This window comes from Antechinus flavipes, chromosome 5 (assembly GCF_016432865.1).
Source record: "Antechinus flavipes isolate AdamAnt ecotype Samford, QLD, Australia chromosome 5, AdamAnt_v2, whole genome shotgun sequence".
NCBI classification, from domain to species: Eukaryota; Metazoa; Chordata; class Mammalia; order Dasyuromorphia; family Dasyuridae; genus Antechinus; species Antechinus flavipes.
Window position 1 is genome coordinate 47,647,434 of NC_067402.1, and position 22,222 is coordinate 47,669,655.

Genomic DNA, 22,222 nt, shown 5'->3' on the forward strand with positions numbered 1-22,222 from the left:
TTTGGTTTGTTACTTTTTATTCAGTTTCATGTAAGGCATAGCTATGGAAATAATATAAAAGCACTACTTTTACTTTGATATCTCTATTTAAAGAGATGACAAGAGGAACCAGAGAATGTCACGAAATATTAGTTACATACGAAGAAATAAATAATACATCCACAACAGACAAACAGCCCAATGTCAGACTATATGAGGAATGGAAACAGCATATAATTAACTAAAAAATCAATTCTTTTGCAAATCACACGTTACCGCATCAAAGTATTGGCTTTTAAAAGTAAGAATTATTGCAGTCCAGTTCATTCTTGCAGTATCATGTTATGACACAGTACTACTGGTTGTCTGCAGGAGTAACACATTGTATTTAAAGAGAATATTACAAAGTCAGGAATAGACTGCTTTGAAGATAACATCTTTGAAAAAACATTTTATAAAACAATATAGCTCGTCTGCTTCTGCAGTATCATTTAGTACAGCTATGAAAATTTCCTTTGGGTGATTTACAGATTAGGTATTAATTTTGGCTTTGTCTAAATAATGTACACACAGAGCTGGAAAATGAAAAAATAAGTGTCAGCCTTTTTGTTCAGGATTGTTAAACAGGTCTGACTCTTTATAACAGCTGCTCAACAAATAAAATTTGTTTATATTAACTCTGCTCGATTAACTTGAGTGTTGGTTTTTATTGTCACACTGTCATATTTAAGATGTGTATTTTCATTTTCTTATTAATATATATTTTAAAGTACTCTTATTTTTGAGAAAAATTTCAATACTTAATTACCTGCCCTATGAATATTACTATTCCAGCATGCAGACATATCTCCATGAAAATTGTTGTTATATTTATAACCATTAAGCATATATCAGGTTTCTTTTTCAATTTGTGAACAAATGAAAATGGCTTTAAAATTTATGTTGGTATGTCATAAATACAAACGTTCAATTGAATTTTGTAACATATTGTATATAGATAACATTGCTGCAAACTCAAGACATTTACAAGTTTTAAAATTCACATTTCAAAAGCAGAGATTTTAGACTGGATACAGATAGAATTAACTCAATGTTTATTCTGAAACACATATGGATTGCAATTAACTCAACGTTTATTCTGAAACACATATGGATTGCATTTATGGCACTTCAGTTAAAATGCCATAAGAAAAACAATATTTTCATTGCCCTAACAAAAAACAAAAACATGTTTTTTCAGTTTGATTGGGAGAGGAGAGAAGGGGGAAGGGAGGGAATGGAGAGAGCATCCAGACTGTGATTTCAGCAGTAGGAGGCACTGCCTTTCCCACTGCCTGGCTACAACCGTTGTAGAACTCACAGCCTGAGATTTAGGTGGCCTGGCTGCCTGGGATTCCACAGCTAGTAAGTGTCAGAGGTCAGGCTTGAACCCGTGTTCATCCCTGTCTTTCCACTAGGCCACACAGCCTCTTTTTAAATGAATATATGCATAGAAATCTGTATCGTTTGACAGGATGCTTGCAGTTTTGCATTCTGCAGGCAATTCTTTATTTTCATGGAAAAATGCAATATAAAGGAAAAGGCAGTTTTTATATTACATAAAATGTATAACCAATAAAAAGTATGACTGATACATAAAACAATATATGGCCTACATTCCTGCAGCCCTTGTGCACAAAAAAATTTCATTATCTTGATTATGGTGAAAGTAAGATTTTACTTTAGGCATTAAGTGAATATTATTAAATATAATCTTTAACATAAAAATTTAAGTTGATAGGTTAATTTGTAAGAAGTTAATTATGTATCTTAACAATGGAACTCATTACAAAATCCCATATGTAGCACAAAATAATTATATTTGATAAATACCTACAAATATAATCTATTCCTATTTTAAATAAAAAATTTTTACAGTTAACCAAAAGACTTAATTTCCAGACATACTTTGAAAAATATATGATAGCATATTAATATAGTCTATTCAACATGGTTCTAAATATTGAAAGAATTAAGAAATCTTCAAACACAGAGGTTAAGCAGCATGATATATCACGATTATTTTCCTTTTAAAATAAAATTACTTATTGCATAGGAATGATTTCTCAGTGTTCTATTTTGGTTCAGGTCTAGGGATATGCTACAAAATACAGATCAATGGCCAGAGTCTCCACTGCTCAGTTTCCATTACTTTGTATTCTCTTAGGTCAAACAGAAGCTACTGCCAAATATGGCCTATTTTGCATGCCTAAAATGACAGCTTTTTGAACAGAAAACAAGTATTGCTGTTCACTGAAAAATACTTAGGTAAAATTATTGTTAATATAAACTCAAAAAATTTAAAACTCTGAAATTAAAATAAAAGATGTTTTATTTTTATTATTACTACTCACTTGCATTGCTATTCTTTTTACTAATTGAGCATCTTCACAGTTAGGGACTTTGCTCAGGTTTTATGTCAGCCAGATTAGAGGAAAATAGTATCAACTATGTTCAAGCTAACATCATAATTAGGTCATAACAGCTGTATTTCTATTAATCTGGCAACATGGTAATGGTAAAATTTAATATTCTTTTTGAGAACAGTGGAAAATTATGAAAACAATCTAATTAGTAGAAAATATTAAAGCTCTATAAAATTACTTTTAGATATAATTTATAATATTGTGTTGTGAATAATACACTCTTATTGTAATACCATACTCTTTTTGCTTTGTATATGCAACACAGCAGATAATTGTGCAAAACTTATTTCTTTTATTTTTTTTTCCTCAATAGGTTAAAAAAAAATCTAAGAAGACTTCATTATTGTCTATTAGTGATGAATCTATCTGTACTATTAGCCACTTGGTATTTTAACATTCCATTAAGAACTACAGGATTTGGGTTCCGAGGCAAGGAAACTTGGCTCCTATTAGGATTTTAATGATAAAGAGCATACGGAATGAACAAATGCAATTATTTGAAACTTTTGTTATTCTAACATAATCAATCCTTAAGTTTTTTTTTGCCTTCAGGATTTTTCACACATTATGAGGTAATAAATAACTACCAAGAGGGGAGAATGAAAAAAAAAACTTAAAAATAAAATGAAGATCTATTAGAAAACAAAATTCACCAAGGATGGATTGATGGACGTTATGGATGAATGAACAGGCATCGATAATAAACCATTTATCATGTGCAAAGCACTACACTAAGCAATGTTCTGTAGGAGCTCCATTATAATAGGGGGGCACAAAAACTCAAAAAGGAAGAAAAGACAATATAGTAATAATTTACCAAATATACATACAATTGGTAATTGGGAAATTGGCATTAGGAAGAGTTATTTCAAATCTAATACTGAACAATTTCTCAGTAATTAATTAATTGTAAGACCATACTTTGAAAATCCACACAGGATCTACTAGCAGTAACCTTAATCTTCCTTTTCATTAGGAGTGGAGGAAACATAGAAAATAAGACATTAATTAAGTTTTGGAACAAATCAGTGTAATAGAAAATCAAAACTGAAATTGATTTTGGAAATAATGGAGCTTCTAAAGCCAGCACATTAATAATATGTGTATCTTTTACATACATGTAAACTTCATGGATGAATGCCTGGATTTTGCAAGGATTTTCAAAGGCTTGGGAAAAAGAGGAATGATACTTCTTGGGTTACCATCTTAAGGTAGCCTTTTGGAAGAGACTGTTAATGGGAGGCCTTGTCCTTGGTCCAGGGACTTACTAGATTGGGGAAGTTACATGGGCTGTTCAAATTGTCATTGTCAGGCTGACTTTCTTCACAAATTAATATAAGAAAACCGCTATCATGGCAGGTTACCTGACAGTTTCCAGGTTCAATAAAACCTGCTTTCTCCTCATTTTTGAGGCAGCCTACTGCCAAAGCTACTGTAGGTTTCTAGGATTTTAGTCCTGTAATTACTGTATCACTTTGAGCTAAGGTGAAAAAAAAAAGGGGGGGGATTTTTGTTGATGCTGACTGTGGAAAACAGGTAACAATTTTTTTATGACAAAGCAACTTTATGTTGTATAATATCATTTATTTTATGTTAGGTCAAATCCCATGTGTTGAGTGAACAAAAAGGACATTAGCTTCAAACCTCTTCTACAGCCTCATCCTGGTTTTGTTAAAGATGTTCAGTTATGGAGGTAGAATATTGCCGAGACCTCTCTCTAGTCTTATTAATATCCCAAAGTCATTGTTATATTGTGAACGGAATTAATATACTCATGAGGTGAATATTTTTATTACATGATTATAGTACTTAAATCCATATGTAAATATTTTGTCAATCCACATCCTTAAAGTATGTTTTCATGGAATTGCTTAATTTTTCTTTTAGAAGGAATTATTAGATCCACATATGTATGTTTCTTAAATGTACTAGTGTGGTGTTGGTGAGCATTAGATAGTTACCACACAACTTTGTCCAGTTTCCATGTAACATTTCTTTTTTTTGTAAACCAATTAAGTTTTGTTCCCATGTGTAATTTTAAATTCTAATCACAGATGCTTTATAATGAACAATTTTTATTGTGTTGGAAATAAAATGTACATGTATAATGAGCTATGTTAAAAATTTTATATGCTAGTTGCTTGAAAAAAGGATATTTTTGGAAACACTGATAAATATATTGGCAATACTAGATGTAAATAGCATATAGCTTGGATTACAAATAGAGATTTGACAAAGCAACAGTAATAGCGATTACAGCTATGCAAAAGAGCACTTAAAATTCTGACAAATAAGGTTGACTCCCTAAAAAATTCCAAATTGCCTAACATGGCTTTATGAAAATTAATTTAAAAATAACTAGTATCAATTGACCTTCCTGATTAAATCTCACAAGTTTTGTAGTCCAGTTAGATAAACTTCTGAAAAGAGAGGTTATACTAGAAACTCAAGTATAATTCTGTATGACACTATATAGTACCAGTTAGCATCACATTACTGTAACCCTTTCTGGTGAAAGATGTGGAATTATTCCACTGGCTACTTCTATAAATTGGCTCTTTTCCCAGCCTTTTTTAATTCTTTTCAATTTCCTGCTTATACATGGAAAGAGTAAAATGATTTTCCCCAGAATGACAATAGAGGGCAAAACAAGTGCAAGAACAAAATTTGGTGGTGTATAGAACCTGTAGTACTCTTCTTCAAAAGCTCTCTTCCACCCATAAATTAGAACATGGAAAGTACTGATGAGTAGAGCCACATAGCCAAGTGTAGACTTTGGGAGGAAAAAAAAAGTAAAAAGAAATTAACCTTGAATTCCTCTATTAGCTTATCAGTTATATTGCTTCTAAATTCATTGAAATATATCAAATTTTACTCTGCTATGAGATAAACAACCTTAAATTGAAATTTTAATGTATTTTATTTAAGACCATTTTGAAAGCTTTGCATCATTAACATTATAAAATAATAGATTAATCTACTTTGTGATGATTGCTTTGGCTGTTTACAATTTCAAAATCTACAAGTAAAGATTCTTAAGTCTCTATGACAATGATATATTTTGGGTCATTAATCATGTAAAAAATAGTGTTACACCAAGATGTCAAAATTAACTTTTACTGACATAGGCTATGCTAGAACCCTTAAGCAGAGCAGATTTTCCTGTTTTCAATTAACTAAATTTAAAATATTTTGTATCTGTCTAGCACCTTTTATTCAAAGGCTTCCAATGCTTTTCAGGTATGATGAAAATCTCAGCTGAGAAAATATTTCTTTTTTCCTACTTTCAGGAAAAAAAATAATTTGGACAAAGACCATGCCTTAAATTTGGGTACAGAGATATGGAAATGGGAATGAATTTAGTACAATGGCCAAAGGATTAGTCACAACTTTTTTATACCCAAGTTTAAAAATTCATTTGGACTCCTCTAATTTAGGATTTGTGAAAACTGAAATAGGACACAAGCTAGTGTCTCCTTTCAACTTTACATATTAAATTCAAAGGTGTCCTATCATATTAATCTCTAAGATTCTAACTGGTGGCAGCAGTATTGGAGAGTGAAAAGAATGCTAGATTTAATGTACCTGGGGTGAGTCTCAGTTCTGACACTCATTATTTAGTTGATTGTGGGGGAGTCATTTAACTTTGAGACTCAGTTCCCTCATTTATAAACTGGAGGGCTTCTGAGGTCCTTTTCTGCTTAAACTCTAAGATACTTTTTTTGTATAACTGATAAATGAATTACATGTGCTAATGGAGCAGAGATCCCCAAGGACAGCTCCTTGTGAACACTTTCAAGAAATCTAGAGCTGTAAGTCACTGGGATCATGTATTCCAACCTCAGGAAGAAAAAGGTTTATGTTTATTAAAATCTGGCCACAAACTGGATATGGGGATAAGTGAAGGACCCCAGGAAGTTGTAAAGAGAGGGTGTTGGTACCCTTAACAGTAGGGGGAAGCCTGAAAAAGGAACAAGTCTGAGGGGAAAAGAGACAAAGGTCTATCTCTGACATGTTGAGTTTGGATGCTTACAGGGATGCAGCTCTTTGACTCCAAGTCCAGTCTTCTGTCTATTACATTACGCTTACTCCTTTCAAAGTGTTAGCTGGTATTATAACCGTCATCAGAAATTCAATATTCTCATCCTATCCTTATTTCATCTCACCTGAGGTGATTTGAACCGATCTGGCTTTCACAAACCAGGAAACATAAGTAAGCTAGTGCCACAGGGAACTTATTTTGAACAGAGTATCCTTTTTTTTTTTTTAATGTAAATGTAGTGATTGGTGAATTAAAGTTAAAAATGTAAATTTTTCCTCTTTTCCCCAACATACCTGGATAAAGCTGAACTCTCTCCAATTTAAGGCATTGCTCACTGAAGGGATAGAAGTTACTGCTAATAATGAAAGTAAGCCAAGACTCATTATTCCAAAAGAGATATACATTTCAATTCTCCACACTTCTTCTTCATTCCAGGAGTTTTCAATATTTGCATGAACCTGACAAGAAAATAAATTTGAATTTTCTTTATTTGGTACAATATTTACAGAATCAGCAGGGTACTATATGTAATAAGAGACATAAAGAACATATTTTTAATAAAAATGTCTAACATGTTTGTGATAATCAAACTTCAGGTCTTGAGTCGCGTGTGCCTTTCTTGTTCAATACCGTTGCTCATTAAATGTATTAAAATATTATGCCAGAATTTAAAAAGCAGCTGATCTTTAGGTCATTTAAGGTCTGATGCTACTTACAACTAATGCAGATTTTACTTAAATTAGACAAATAAAAAGCATGTTCCTTACCTGCTGATAAGCCATGTTGAGAAATAAGTATCGCTCTGATCTTCTCATTGGTAAACAGAGGCTATAAGCAACATGGACAGCAGCAAAGAAAAAGCTCAGTAACCCAAGCTGTTTTCTGCACTGTAACCAAGTCTCTAGCCATGGAGGAAATCGTCTATATTTGGTGCCATAATATAGCTGATAAGCAGCAGCCAGGAGGCCTGCTAGGTAAACCAGAGAGAGCAAAGTGATGGCTACAATGGGTAGCGTCTTGTTCACAATTTCAATAGGAATCTTGTAGAAGTCACTCTGCTGGTTTCTGGCGTATGGATGGATCACGTCTCTGACAAAGGAATAAAGGAAGAAAAAAGTGGCCAGACTTATTGCTACTACTACCGGTCCTCTCCACAGAGTGAATAGTCGCAAGGGTAAGTTCTCAATCTCTCTGGCCGACGATAATGATCCCAAGTCAATAGGAATGAAGTTCAGTTGACGAGCCAGTTCAATAACCTGATGTCGAGCTTGAATATTGTTGCTACATACATAGACCTGGTTTTTAGTTAAAAAAAAGACAACATAAAATTCTGTAAAGATAATTTGTACCTATGTATACCTATATTTTAATATGTTTAACATACATTGGATTATTTGACATCTAGGAAAGGGGGTGGGGAGAAGGAGGGGAAATGTGGAACACAAAGTTTTGCAGGGGTCAATGTTGAAAAATTATCTGTGCATTTTTGAAAATAAAAACTTTAATAAAAAAAGATATAATTTGTCCAATAGTGTTCAAACTACAGAGCAGCACTGCTAGTTTTAAAAGATGTAAATTACAAAAGCAGCTAATGTTAAATAACAACATACAAAGGTTTTTATTGTTATAGTGTTATTACAAGATCAATTTCTGTTGAGTAGTTGATTTCATTGGGGAGATCCTAAGGGAGAGTTTGGACCCTTCTCAAATAGGAACATTTGCAGAAAATCCCTCTTCCCTTTGGATTTATCCAAGACATCATCCAGGACAGAACAGAGGACGTATCTCCATATTTTATTCCTTAATGCTAATCAGAAACACCAAAAAATTGAAAACATTTATTAAATGTCTACTTTTAGGACTGTGTCTCAAGAAATTCTCTATAGTTTTAACTTGTTGAAATAATAGGTTAAAATCTTTCGATATGTGATGCTCTTCCTTTGTGATTAATGAACAGTTACTGCAACAGGACCTTGTATTCTCTACATTTCATAACCAAAGTTTTTGCTTTATCCATTTTCTAGTCACCAGCTTACTTGGAACTGTTGTAATCACTAGTCTTCTCTCGTGAAAAAGCTGCTTGAGGTCATTTCTCTGTATCATTCCACACTCATTGTAGACACTTATATTTTTGCTGACCATGTCTAATATAATATTAATTTTAACCATTTCTCTAATCAGTCATCAATATGAAGACTGATAGCTGATTCTAAAATGATTGCCACACCAGCAATTAGTTGTTTCTTGTCTTTTAAGACAAAGTCAACTTAATTTTTTAATATTGTTTAATGGTCACCATGTCCAGTGCTTTTAAAAAAATATTTGAAGATTTAATTATATGCTAGCCTGAGTTTTTCAAATATTTCACGCATCTTTATTTACTTTCTAATTATATTTTCTAAGCTATCTTTTTTTTGGGGGGGAACCAGTCTCCCTATATTTATTTTTGTCTTCAGGTCACCAAATATTAGTATAGATTTTTACTTGGTTGGAGAACCTTGATAGCTGCTTTGTAAAATTTCCCTATTTCTTCATATTCTTCAACAGAAGTTGGAGCATATGTTACAGCTATCTTCATATGGTTTCTCCTTGTTTATATTCACTGTGAACACTGAAGGTGAGATAACCAACTGTTCCATAAAATTATGTAATGTTCTTGGGCACATGAAACCCATCTCACAAACTCTTGGAGGTGTTTCTAAGGAGAAACTAGAATTCATTCGGTCATTCACTTTCAATATGGATGTGGTTCAGTTCTCCCAAGAACATTTCATATCATTAGATGCTGGGACAGAGGTCTCGATATTAAGAGTTAAATTAATGTTTATGTTTACTGATCAAAACTCATGTGATTCTTAATAACCTATCCCTTTTCCACCAAGTCATCATGGTCAATGAAAGGAGGAGATTTCACAGGATTGAGGGCCACTTTTATTGTTACAGTATCCTCCTGAATAATGAGCTAATTAGTTGATGATCACTTTGTTCTGAGAAGGCTATCTTGAAGTTTATTGGGCTGGTCCTTGGACAGCAGGCACAGTTGGGAGCCTAATAATGGGACTTGTACTCTGTGGGTGTGATTTTTTACAAACTCAAGGCCATATCCCTGCTATAAAGAAGCACTGTTGTGGGACTTTTATGGAAGTTAAAATTATATCATACAAACAATAACAGCAAATGATGATAATGTATGTTGCTCAGTCCGGGGAAGAAAATTACCAGAAAAAATCTGCACTGTCCCCTAAGAATAAAGTGGCAAAGGAAAATTGCCTTAAAACCTAATACATGTTGCATCTGAACTGACTGGGGGAAAATAAGGAAGGGGTTATTTATTAATGCTTCTTGACTAATATTTTTTATATGAGTGTTATATTGAAGACTGATTCATCAAAAATATTTCTGAAAATCTTTGGATAGCCTTTGACATGATCACTCAATATCTTCATTTCTTTTATCTCTAATGGTGATATCTCACAGGATATTTTCAATTTATCTAATATAGACAGTAAAGCCATTTTTATGCTCAATGTTGTGTAAGTGCTTAGCAGCAGAATTAACTTAATGTGAAAAGAAAAGTAACCAAAAGTAACCAACTAAAAAGATATTAAAAATCCCAGACTCCCCATTATGGCCCAATTGGATCCCTGACCATCTTTGGCACATTGTACCAGTGTGTTAGGAACGTCTCAGCAGAATTAGCCAGGGGTGCATGCAGGGAAGCTTGTCACCAGCCTCCAAATACAGGTTAATTAACTTGCCCTCATGCTATTGCAAAATTGTAGTGTGCTGGATGCTCTGAGGGAGTGGTGAACTTGGACTGAAAGGAGGGAATGTGAAGAATATTATTAGTATACTATATATTTAGTATATTCTTATATAATATCTACTAGTATTATACTTAGTATTAGTATAATACTTAGTATATTCATTACACACATCATATCTATAATTATGAAAAGCCTAATAATATTCTTCATAGGTCATACCTTTGCCAGTTACTTGGAAGTTCTTTCATTATCCCTGTTTTGTGAAAGTCACTTGTATGTATTTAATAATGATTTCAAAGGAGTAGACTTAGTCATTCAGAATAACTATCATAAAATTATTGCAGGTGAGACCATTTCTGTAGTTCACAGTAAATCACTGTAATCATTGATTTTTCTGCTTTATTTTCCACTTTAAACATTTTTTGAGCAATGGCAAAATGTCTAATGAGGATTTAATTCAGGTAGGTTTTGACATGATCCCAGATCTGATACATTCAGTTTCCAGCCAGTACTTAACTCTTTTCTGTAGTAAAACAACAAAAGTACGAAATAAAAGGCAATGTAATGGGAAGAACTATGGTACACATGAGGTGGGGATGAGAGAATGAATATACATTTTTTACATCTGGGTGCTTAAAAATATTTATTCATTTGATCCTTACAATAACCCTAGGAGGCAGGTGCTATTATTATCCCCATTTTTTACAGAGAGGGAAACTGAGGCTAAAAGAATTTAAGTGACTTTTCCAGGGCCACATAATTAGGAAGTGTCTAAGGTCACAGTGGAATTCATATTTTCCTGACTCCAGACCCCAGCTCTCTACCTGTTTCTCTGCTATGACCTGACTGGGAGGTAAATGATCTGGGCCTTGCTTACATATCTGGCTCTAATGAAATAAGCTTTGGGCTTTTGGGTTGGATCAGTTCTCAACCTGTGGTGGGACCCTAAGGCAATCCTACTGAACTCTGCAATGGTACTTGATATTGAATGTGGCTCTGAAGGACTATTTTCTTAGTCACTGGTTCTCTCATCAGATATCTGGTCCACAGTTACATATAGTAGTCAAATATGTAGATAGATATTGTTAAGAATAATAAAATAAAATTCATCTAAAAGTAGAATGGAGTTCATAACTTTGTCATCAATATTTTTTCAAACATATTCTGCCCCAACTTTTCATCAAATAAAAATCTATATTTTTAAAATTGTGTATACATAATCATCTTGTAAATGAAAAGCTACTTGCTAAGTAGACTTTTGTGTGGATTTTGAAAGATTTTCACCTATCACATCAAGATGAAATGCTAGTATTAAACCAAGTACTTATTCAGTACAGATTTGAATTTATTAATAATCAAAAATTGCTGCTTTTGAGAAAACAAAGAAAAGCTATTTTTCTCACTTATTTTTAAGTATATTTTTATTATAATATATCTAAAATAAGTATAGAAATTCTTTTTACAGTTCATTTAGGAAAACTAATATATATCATATGGTAATAGCATTGAGATAATTTTCAAATAAATTAATTTTGAAATGATGTGTGGAAAAATACTATGTTAAACATATATGAAAGATCTATTATGTGAAGGATGTTGTGCCAGATATTTTGTGACTGTTCAATTATGATCTTGAGTGTCCTATGGAAAGGAATGTGGTCCCTTTAAAAAGATATCACTGTCAGCGCCCAGATTATATTACAGCAGGGTTTAGGGAAATATTTAATGAGTCAATTTAAACATTCTACGTAAATTTATAGCAAATACCTAATGGGGAAAACAATTACTGTCCAAACAGTCCAGAGGAGACTCAAACAAAAATAATATCGTTCTACAATTATTTCTTCTGTTAGCCCCATGATGAAGGGAACCACATAAAAACTAATAACAGCCCAGGAATGCTAGGAGGAATAAAGCTGATCCTCCCATTAGTTAACAGCCTAAAATGAGTGAATGGAAGGCTGAGAGAAAGTCAAAGGCTAAAGAAATACTGCTTCAAGATCTTTTGACACCAAGTTGCCCTGCAGCATGGATACTCTCAAATAATATGACTTGAAAAGGCTTTGACTTTTGACAAGGATTAGTTCTGTTTAAATACTGGAGAGGAAGAGCTTGCTTAAGTTAACAGTGACTGATACCAGTTAATGATAAAATAACTTCTAATCATTCTTAAGTATTTGAAGTATATTAGATCTTCTATTACATTACAGAACATGTTTTAAAAGATGATGTGAGACTTCCGGTTAAGATGGCGGAGAGGAGGCTCACAGTTGCATAAGCTCCGCGCTTTCTCTCACTATCCACTTCATTACAAGCCTCTGAATCAATGCTTGACTGAAAAAAACCCACAAAAAGTTACCAAGAGAAGCCATCCTTGAGATCCGCCAAGAAAGGTCTGTCTTTACTGGAGGGCTGGGGCGGTTTTAGATCGGGCGCAGGCGGCGGGCAGCGGCAGCGAGAGCACGGGAGCAGACTGGAGAGGGGGTGGGGAGTGATCGCAGCTGTCTCTGCGGGGAGAGCTTCGCTACAGGTTTGGAACCTGCAGCAAGTCAACAGCCCAGCAGAGAAGCTAAAAACACCGGGGCTGAAGAACACAACCGCAAACAGCTGGAGTCTCTCAGGACCTGGCCGCCCCTCCCTTCCCCCCCCCTCAGTGACTCAGCACGCTTTGGGATCTCAGAGCGCAGGCGCAGCACAGTCCTGCTAGTGCCTCACTGCTGCCCCCCACAGTCTGTAGAGGAAGCTCGATAACACACCCAGCCCCCCCCCAAAGAAAGACTCCAGTTTTTTCTGTTTTTCTTTGGTAGTTTATCTCTGATTAATAGACAGAATGAGCAAGAAGCTGAAGAGGACTTTAACCCTTGAGAGCTTCTACACAGATAGAGAGCAGACTCTAAATCCTGAGGAGACTAAAAAGAGGCAGTCCCCAGGTGATTCCCCAAAGGAGGAGATCGTCTGTTCCTCAGCACAGATGAACCTCATAGAAGTGATTAAAAAGGCTCTCACAAGGGAGCTAGAAGAAAAATGGGGAAAGCAGAGTGAGGCTTGGCAAAAGGAGAGGGAGGCTTGGCAAAAGAGCCTGGAGAAAGTTAAAGAGAGAGTGGATAAAGAAGTAAAATCCTTGAAAAATAGGATTAGTGAACTGGAAACAGAAAACAGCTCTCTAAAAAACAAAATTGGCGAAATGGAAAAAAATTCCACAGAACAAAAGAACTCAATTGGACAATTAGAGAAAGATTTTAAAAAAGTGAGTGAAGAGAATACTTCACTGAAAATCAGAATTGAACAAGTGGAATTGAATGACTCGAGGAGACAAGAAGAATCAGTCAAGCAAATCCAAAAAAATCAAACAATGGAGAAAAATGTGAAATACCTTCTGGGGAAGACAACAGACCTGGAAAACAGATCCAGGAGAGACAATCTGAGAATCATTGGACTCCCAGAAAAACATGATGAAAAAAAGAGCCTGGACACTGTCTTCCAGGAAATTATCAAAGAGAACTGCCCAGAAGTCATAGGAACAGAGGAAAAAATAAACATTGAAAGGATTCATCGATCACCCACTGAAAGGGATCCTAAAATCAAAACACCAAGGAATATAGTGGCCAAATGCCAGAACCCTCAGGTGAAAGAAAAAATATTGCAAGCGGCTAGAAAAACCCAATTCAAGTATCAAGGAGCCACAATAAGGATCACCCAGGATCTGGCAGCATCCACATTAAAAGATCGAAGGGCCTGGAATATGATATTCCGAAAGGCTAAGGAACTTGGTATGCAACCAAAAATAACTTACCCAGCGAGAATGAGCATCTTTTTCCAGGGAAGAAGATGGACATTCAACGAAGTAAGCGAATTTCATCTATTTCTGATGAAAAAACCAGAACTTAACAAAAAGTTTGATCTACAAATATAGAACTCAAGAGAAATCTAAAAAGGTAAAGATTAATCTTGGGAACTATATTTTGACTATATAGATGTATAAAGAATACTTGTATACCTTGTTCTAGAAATTGATGTGGAAAGGACATTGTACCAGAAAAAGGGTAAAGTGGGGGTAGTACATCTCATGAAGAGGCATAGGAAACCTATTATATCTGAGAGAAAGAATGGAGGGGGATGAATATAGTGGGTATCTTACTGCCTTCAGAATTGGCTTTAAGTGAAAAATCTTAAGACATATTCAATCTATGGTGAAACTTCTCCCATCTCATTGAAAAGTGAGAAGGGAAAAGTGGAAAGGGAAGGAATAAGCTAAGCGGAAGGGAATACAGGAACTGGGAGGGAAAGGGGTAAGATAGGGGGAGGAACTCTAAGGCGGGGGGAGGGACACTAAAAAGGGAGGGCTGTGAGAAGCAAGGGTGCTCACAAGCTTAATACTTGGAAGGGGGGGAAAGGGGAAAGAAGGGAGGAAAGCATAAACCGGGGTTAACAAGATGGCAAGTAATACAGAATTGGTCATTCTAACCATAAACGTGAACGGGGTAAACTCCCCCATAAAGAGGAAGCGGTTAGCAGAATGGATTAAAAGCCAGAATCCTACAATATGTTGTTTACAGGAAACACACCTGAAGCGGGGAGATACATGCAGGTTAAAGGTAAAAGGTTGGAGCAAAATCTACTATGCTTCAGGTGAAGTCAAAAAAGCAGGGGTAGCCATCCTGATCTCAGATCAAGCTAAAGCAAAAATTGACCTAATTAAAAGAGATAAGGAAGGACACTATATCTTGCTAAAGGGTAGCATGGATAATGAAGCACTATCTATATTAAACATATATGCACCAAGTGGGGTAGCATCTAAATTCTTAAAAGAGAAACTAAGAGAGCTGCAAGAAGAAATAGACAGTAAAACTATAATAGTGGGAGATCTTAACCTTGCACTCTCAGAATTAGATAAATCAAACCACAAAATAAATAAGAAAGAAGTCAAAGAGGTAAACAGAATACTAGAAAAGCTAGATATGATAGATCTCTGGAGAAAATGTAATGGAGACAGAAAGGAATACACTTTCTTTTCAGCAGTTCATGGAACCTATACAAAAATTGACCATATATTAGGACATAAAAACCTCAAACTCAAATGTAGTAAGGCAGAAATAGTAAATGCATCCTTTTCAGACCACGATGCAATGAAAATTACATTCAACAAAAAAGCAGGGGGAAGTAGACCAAAAAATAATTGGAAACTAAATAATCTCATACTAAAGAATGATTGGGTAAAACAGCAAATCATAGACATAATTAATAACTTCACCCAAGAAAACGATAATAATGAGACATCATACCAAAATGTATGGGATGCAGCCAAAGCGGTAATAAGGGGAAATTTCATATCTCTAGAGGCCTATTTGTATAAAATAGAGAAAGAGAAGGTCAATGAATTGGGTTTGCAATTAAAAATGCTAGAAAAGGAACAAATTAAAAACCCCCAGTCAAACACTAAACTTGAAATTCTAAAAGTAAAAGGTGAGATCAATAAAATTGAAAGTAAAAAAACTATTGAATTGATTAATAAAACTAAGAGTTGGTTCTATGAAAAAACCAACAAAATAGACAAACCCTTAGTAAATCTGATTAAAAAAAGGAAAGAGGAAAATCAAATTGTTAGTCTTAAAAATGAAAAGGGAGAACTCACCACTAACGAAGAGGAAATTAGAGCAATAATTAGGAGTTACTTTGCCCAACTTTATGCCAATAAATTCGACAACTTAAATGAAATAGAAAAATACCTCCAAAAATACAGCTTGCCCAAACTAACAGAGGAAGAAGTAAATATCCTAAACAGTCCCATCTCAGAAAAAGAAATAGAACAAACTATCAATCAACTCCCTAAGAAAAAATCCCCAGGACCAGATGGATTTACATGTGAATTCTACCAAACATTTAAAGAACAATTAACTCCAATGTTATATAAACTATTTGAAAAAATAGGGATTGAAGGAGTCCTACCAAACTCCTTTTATGACACAGATATGGTACTGATACCTAAACCAGGTAGGCTGAAAACAGAGAAAGAAAATTATAGACCAATCTCCCTAATGAATATTGATGCTAAAATCTTAAATAAAATATTAGCAAAAAGATTACAGAAAATTGTCACCAGGATAATACACTATGACCAAGTAGGATTTATACCAGGAATGCAGGGCTGGTTCAATATTAGGAAAACTATTAACATAATTGACTATATCAATAACCAAACAAACAAAAACCACATGATCATCTCAATAGATGCAGAAAAAGCATTTGATAAAATCCAACATCCATTCCTAATAAAAACACTTGAGAGCATAGGAATAAATGGACTTTTCCTTAAAATAGTCAGGAGTATATATTTAAAACCATCAGTAAGCATCATATGCAATGGGGAAAAACTGGAATCTTTCCCAGTAAGATCTGGAGTGAAGCAAGGTTGCCCACTATCACCATTATTATTTAATATCGTATTAGAAACACTAGCCTCGGCAATAAGAGTCGAGAAAGATATAAAAGGAATTAGAGTAGGCAATGAGGAAACCAAACTATCACTCTTTGCAGATGATATGATGGTATACCTAGAGAACCCCAGAGATTCTACCAAAAAGCTATTGGAAATAATTCATAATTTTAGCAAAGTAGCTGGCTACAAAATAAATCCCCATAAATCCTCAGCATTTTTATACATCACCAACAAAACCCAACAGCAAGAGATACAAAGAGAAATTCCATTCAGAATAACTGTTGATACCATAAAATATTTGGGAATCTATCTACCAAAGGAAAGTCAGGAATTATATGAGCAAAATTATAAAAAAGTCTCCACACAAATAAAGTCAGACTTAAATAATTGGAAAAATATTAAGTGCTCTTGGATCGGCCGAGCGAACATAATAAAGATGACAATACTCCCTAAACTAATCTATTTATTTAGTGCTATACCAATCAGACTTCCAAGAAAATATTTTATTGATCTAGAAAAAATAACAACAAAATTCATATGGAACAATAAAAAGTCGAGAATCTCAAGGGAATTAATGAAAAAAAAATCAAATGAAGGTGGCCTAGCTGTACCTGATCTAAAATTATATTATAAAGCAGCAGTCACCAAAACCATTTGGTATTGGCTAAGAAATAGATTAGTGGATCAGTGGAAAAGGCTAGGCTCACAAGACAGAATAGTCAATTATAGCAATCTAGTGTTTGACAAACCCAAAGCCCCTAACTTCTGGGAAAAGAATTCATTATTTGATAAAAACTGCTGGGATAATTGGAAATTAGTATGGCAGAAATTAGGCATGGACCCACACTTAACACCATATACCAAGATAAGATCAAAATGGGTCTATGACCTAGGCATAAAGAACGAGACTATAAATAAATTAGAGGAACATAGAATAGTTTATCTCTCAGACTTGTGGAGGAGAAAGAAATTTGTGACCAAAGATGAACTAGAGACCATTACTGATCACAGAATAGAAAATTTCGATTACATCAAATTAAAAAGCCTTTGTACAAATAAAACTAATGCAAACAAGATTAGAAGGGAAGCAACAAACTGGGAAAACATTTTCACAGTTAAAGGTTCTGATAAAGGCCTCATTTCCAAAATATATAGAGAACTGACTCAAATTTATAAGAAATCAAGCCATTCTCCAATTGATAAATGGTCAAAGGATATGAACAGACAATTTTCAGAGGATGAGATTGAAACTATTACCACTCATATGAAAGAGTGTTCCAAATCATTATTGATCAGAGAAATGCAAATTAAGACAACTCTGAGATACCACTACACACCTGTCAGATTGGCTAAGATGACAGGAAAAAATAATGATGAATGTTGGAGGGGATGCGGGAAAACTGGGACACTAATGCATTGTTGGTGGAGTTGTGAACGAATCCAACCATTCTGGAGAGCAATCTGGAATTATGCCCAAAAAATTATCAAATGTGCATATCCTTTGATCCAGCAGTGTTTCTATTGGGCTTATATCCCAAAGAAATACTAAAGAAGGGAAAGGGACCTGTATGTGCCAAAATGTTTGTAGCAGCCCTGTTTGTAGTGGCTAGAAACTGGAAAATGAATGGATGCCCATCAATTGGAGAATGGCTGGGTAAATTGTGGTATATGAATGTTATGGAATATTATTGTTCTGTAAGAAATGACCAGCAGGATGAATACAGAGAGGCTTGGAGAGACCTACATGAACTGATGCTAAGTGAAATGAGCAGAACCAGGAGATCATTATACACTTCGACAACGATATTGTATGAGGACATATTTTGATGGAAGTGGATTTCTTTGACAAAGAGACCTGAGTTTCAATTGATAAATGACGGACAAAAGCAGCTACACCCAAAGAAAGAACACTGGGAAACGAATGTGAACTATCTGCATTTTTGTTTCTCTTCCCGGATTATTTATACCTTCTGAATCCAATTCTCCCTACGCAACAAGAGAACTGTTCGGTTCTGCAAACATATATTGTATCTAGGATATACTGCAACATATCCAACATATAAAGGACTGCTTGCCATCTAGGGGAGGGGGTGGAGGGAGGGAGGGGAAAAAAAAATCAGAACAGAAATGAGTGTAAATATAATGTAATTATTAAATAAAAAAATTAAAAAAAAAAAAAGATGATGTCCCTTAAAGCTTGTTCTTAGCTAATTTTAATTTTTAAGAATTTTATGTTACCTGAATAAAAAAATCCAGTTGAATAAAAAAGCACTCTGTTCCTTTCACTCAGTTAACTTTTCTATCAGCAGCCTGGCTGTCCTGACAATAAACCTAAAATTAATGCATCACTATCTAGTTTGTGGCAACTTCACCTAATTGTAGGCCAAAGAATGTACAAGGAAATGCATCCATCCATCCATTCATCCATCCATGCATCCATCTAATCTAATTTTATCTACCTATCTTTTTCTTTCTCTCTTTTGTTCTTTCTTTTTTCTTTTTCTTTCTCTTTCCTTATTTCTTTTTTCCTTCTTCCTTTCTTATTTTTCTTTTTTTTCCTCTGTCTTCCCCCCTCTCATTCTTTCTTTCTAATTTACAAACACAAACCTAAAAAGTACTTGCAAATACTATCCAGATAATGAGTGACCTGACCTAGATTTGGAGTAAGAGGGCTTTGGATTCAAATTCTGAGTGCTTTTTTGGCTGAGCAAATCAATGTTCCTCTCTGCTTCAATTTCATCTGCAAAATTAGATTTCAGACTAGATGACTGGAAAGGGCTCCTTTAGCTCTAAATCCTTATGAACTCCTAAACAGTAATAATAAAAGGCAATTTTTGGATCCTTGACTTTATCATTATGAATACCTCTGCCACGCAGGTAGATCACAGTTCCTCCTTTATAACACACAGTGGTTCCCCCCACCCCTGGGCAGAGGTTTCATATCTCGAACAAAGCCTTCCCAGTTTGGGGAGGCTGGCAGAAGGTAGCAGCCAGCAGCATGGATTGGATCAGAGCAGAATCACTTAGCAAATGAGACAAGATGAGTAACAATATAGATTATAGACCCGGAAGCCCAGAAGCAGGTTTGGGAAGGTCCCAGTTCTGGGTCACCGTGGTTATGTACCCAGTGAAGCAAACTACCCATGGAGACAGTTTTCTGCATTTGTTCAGGTGGACACGCATGTTTTTTAATGGCCCTGCCCTTCAGGTTCTTCTGAACTCTCTTCAGTGGAAAAGCTCCTGCAACTGTTACACTCATTTTTTGACGGGTCAGCAGCTGACTCTAAGGGATGCCCCAAAATACTCTCCCCAAATCCCGGCCCTTTCCCCTCAGGGGCCGACTGTGGAACACAGCAAATACAGACTAGTCCTTGGTCCTTCTGGCCTACAGCCCTTCCAAGCCCACCAATGGCTCTGACAGTAAAGGACAGAGTTCTTTCTTCATAATGGTCAAGAATTATAATTTACTTATAATTCACAAATAATTCTCCCTGCTCCTCTCCCAAAGCCAGGGAAGGGGAAAAATGGGATTCTGATTTATGTTAACCCAGCCCTGTGATCCATGAAAGGTCTGATGAGTGGTCACTGAAGTGGGCCCCTGGCTTCCTGTCTGGACAGTGGACACAGTGCTGAAGCCTCATCTCTGATACCCAGACACACTTAGATTCCTGAGACTCGGGAGATAAATTTTTATATTATATTATATTATATTATGTTATATTATATCATATACATTATTATATATTATATTTTCATATTATATTCATACATTAAATTTTATTATATGTTATATATTATATTTTATATTACATCCATATATCATATTTTATTATATATTATATTTATAATATTTTTATTTACACTTCTTGCTATCTTTAATATATCTTAAGCACCTTGTCCTGTCTTTAGCTCCCCTGAGGAGATAACTAGAGTTGGTACCTTGGTGTGGAGAGACAGCTTAGGAAAAATGAAAAGTAAAGACCAAAATTCAAGTGCAAGATATTGCTGACTATAGAAGAATTTGATGAACTGACTATCTGGAGGATGAAAGTCTAAGAGTGGGATTCTGTTGTTGTGGCCATTTGATTCTTTCTGCCAGGCAACAACTGGATTTTGAGTAAGGGCAGTGGAGAGATGAACCTGAACCTGAGGAGAGGAAAACAAGGACTGCTTGAAAGGTACACATTTGGGGTTCCTGCATGAGATGGGATGATTCTCATGCTATGATACGAAGAAACCCAGTGCTCCAGTGTTAGCCTGGTTTAACTGAGGCAGAAATATCCATAAAGCCCCTCAGCATGGATGTCAGCCTTGTCCAAAAATGAAGGCCCCATCAGACACGGATGGTGGATATCCTGGCCTAGGGATATGCATATTTCAGAATTATGCATCCTTTTTTTCTGAATTTTGCTCTATTAGGAGAGACAATACATGCAACACATGGAGAGCTGGCCAAAAGTCTAGAAGGCCTGTGTTTAAGCCTCTGAGAAAATCCACTTCTCGGTATTCCTAGACATGTAAGGCCAGAAGCTGCACTGATAGAGGGAATTTCCTCTCTGGGAATTGTCTACACCAGTGGTATCAAATTCAAATAGAAATGGATCCCTACAGGTGTATCAATTCAGAAAACCATATAATAAAACGTAATTCTTAGAAAGGTCCTTGATTTTATAGTTGTGAATATCTCTGCTACTTAAGTAAATCATAGTTTCTCTTTTTGATATTCTTAATGGTTCCCCTATCCCTGGGTGGGGGCCAGATCAGGACCTATCTTGAGCTTCTGCTGTACTGGTTATTTGTGTTGCATTTTTATTTAAAACATTTCCCTCAAAAGGACTCACATGCGCAAAAATGTTTGTAGCAGCTCTTTTTGTGGTAGCAAAGAATTGGAAAAGGAATAGATGCCCATCAGTTGAGGAATGGCTGAACAAGTTGGGATATTAGAAGATAATTGAATATTCTTGTTCTATGAAAAATGATGAACAAGCTGATTTCAGAAAGGCCTGGGAAGATTTACATGAGCTGATGTTGAGCAAAAGAAGCAGAACCAGGAAATACCCTGTATACAATAATAGCAAGAAAGTGCAACGGTCAACTATGAAAGACTTGGTTCTTTCTGGTTCAGAGACCCAAAGCAATCCCAATAGACTTTGGACAGAAAATGTCATCTGCATTCAGAAAAAGAATCAAGGAGACTGAATGGAAATCAATCTCTTCTTTTTTTTTTAAATCTCTACCATAGTTTTCCCCTTTTGCTCTGATTTTTCTCTCCCAACATGATTCATCATATGTATTAAAAATAAATTAATTTACCAGAAAAAAAATAAAACATTTCCCAATTACATTTCAATCTGGGTTAGAGCACTGTGGAATTTTGAGGGCATTGAGGGCAGGGGCTGTTTGAGTTTGCCACCTCTAGTAAATACTAAGGAAATCACAGGGGCCAGACAAAACCAAAACACTGCATTATGTATTGATTCTCTTCTCCTAATTTATCTGTGCTTATAGGATATCCTGCATCCAGAACACTAGA

At 35.1% G+C, this 22,222-nt stretch overlaps 1 protein-coding gene across 1 annotated transcript in view; it reads right to left on the reverse strand.

The window, feature by feature from the left end:
• STEAP2 (STEAP2 metalloreductase) overlaps positions 1-22,222 on the reverse strand; it is a 31,969-nt gene continuing 9,747 nt past the window's right edge. Inside the window, exons 3-5 of the mRNA XM_051962353.1 lie at positions 7,254-7,835; positions 6,780-6,944; positions 1-5,217 (exon numbers count right to left, since the gene is read on the reverse strand). Of these exons, the coding sequence (XP_051818313.1) occupies positions 4,933-5,217; positions 6,780-6,944; positions 7,254-7,835 (1,032 nt within the window). The 3' untranslated portion in view covers positions 1-4,932. The remainder of the gene's footprint in view (positions 5,218-6,779; positions 6,945-7,253; positions 7,836-22,222) is intronic.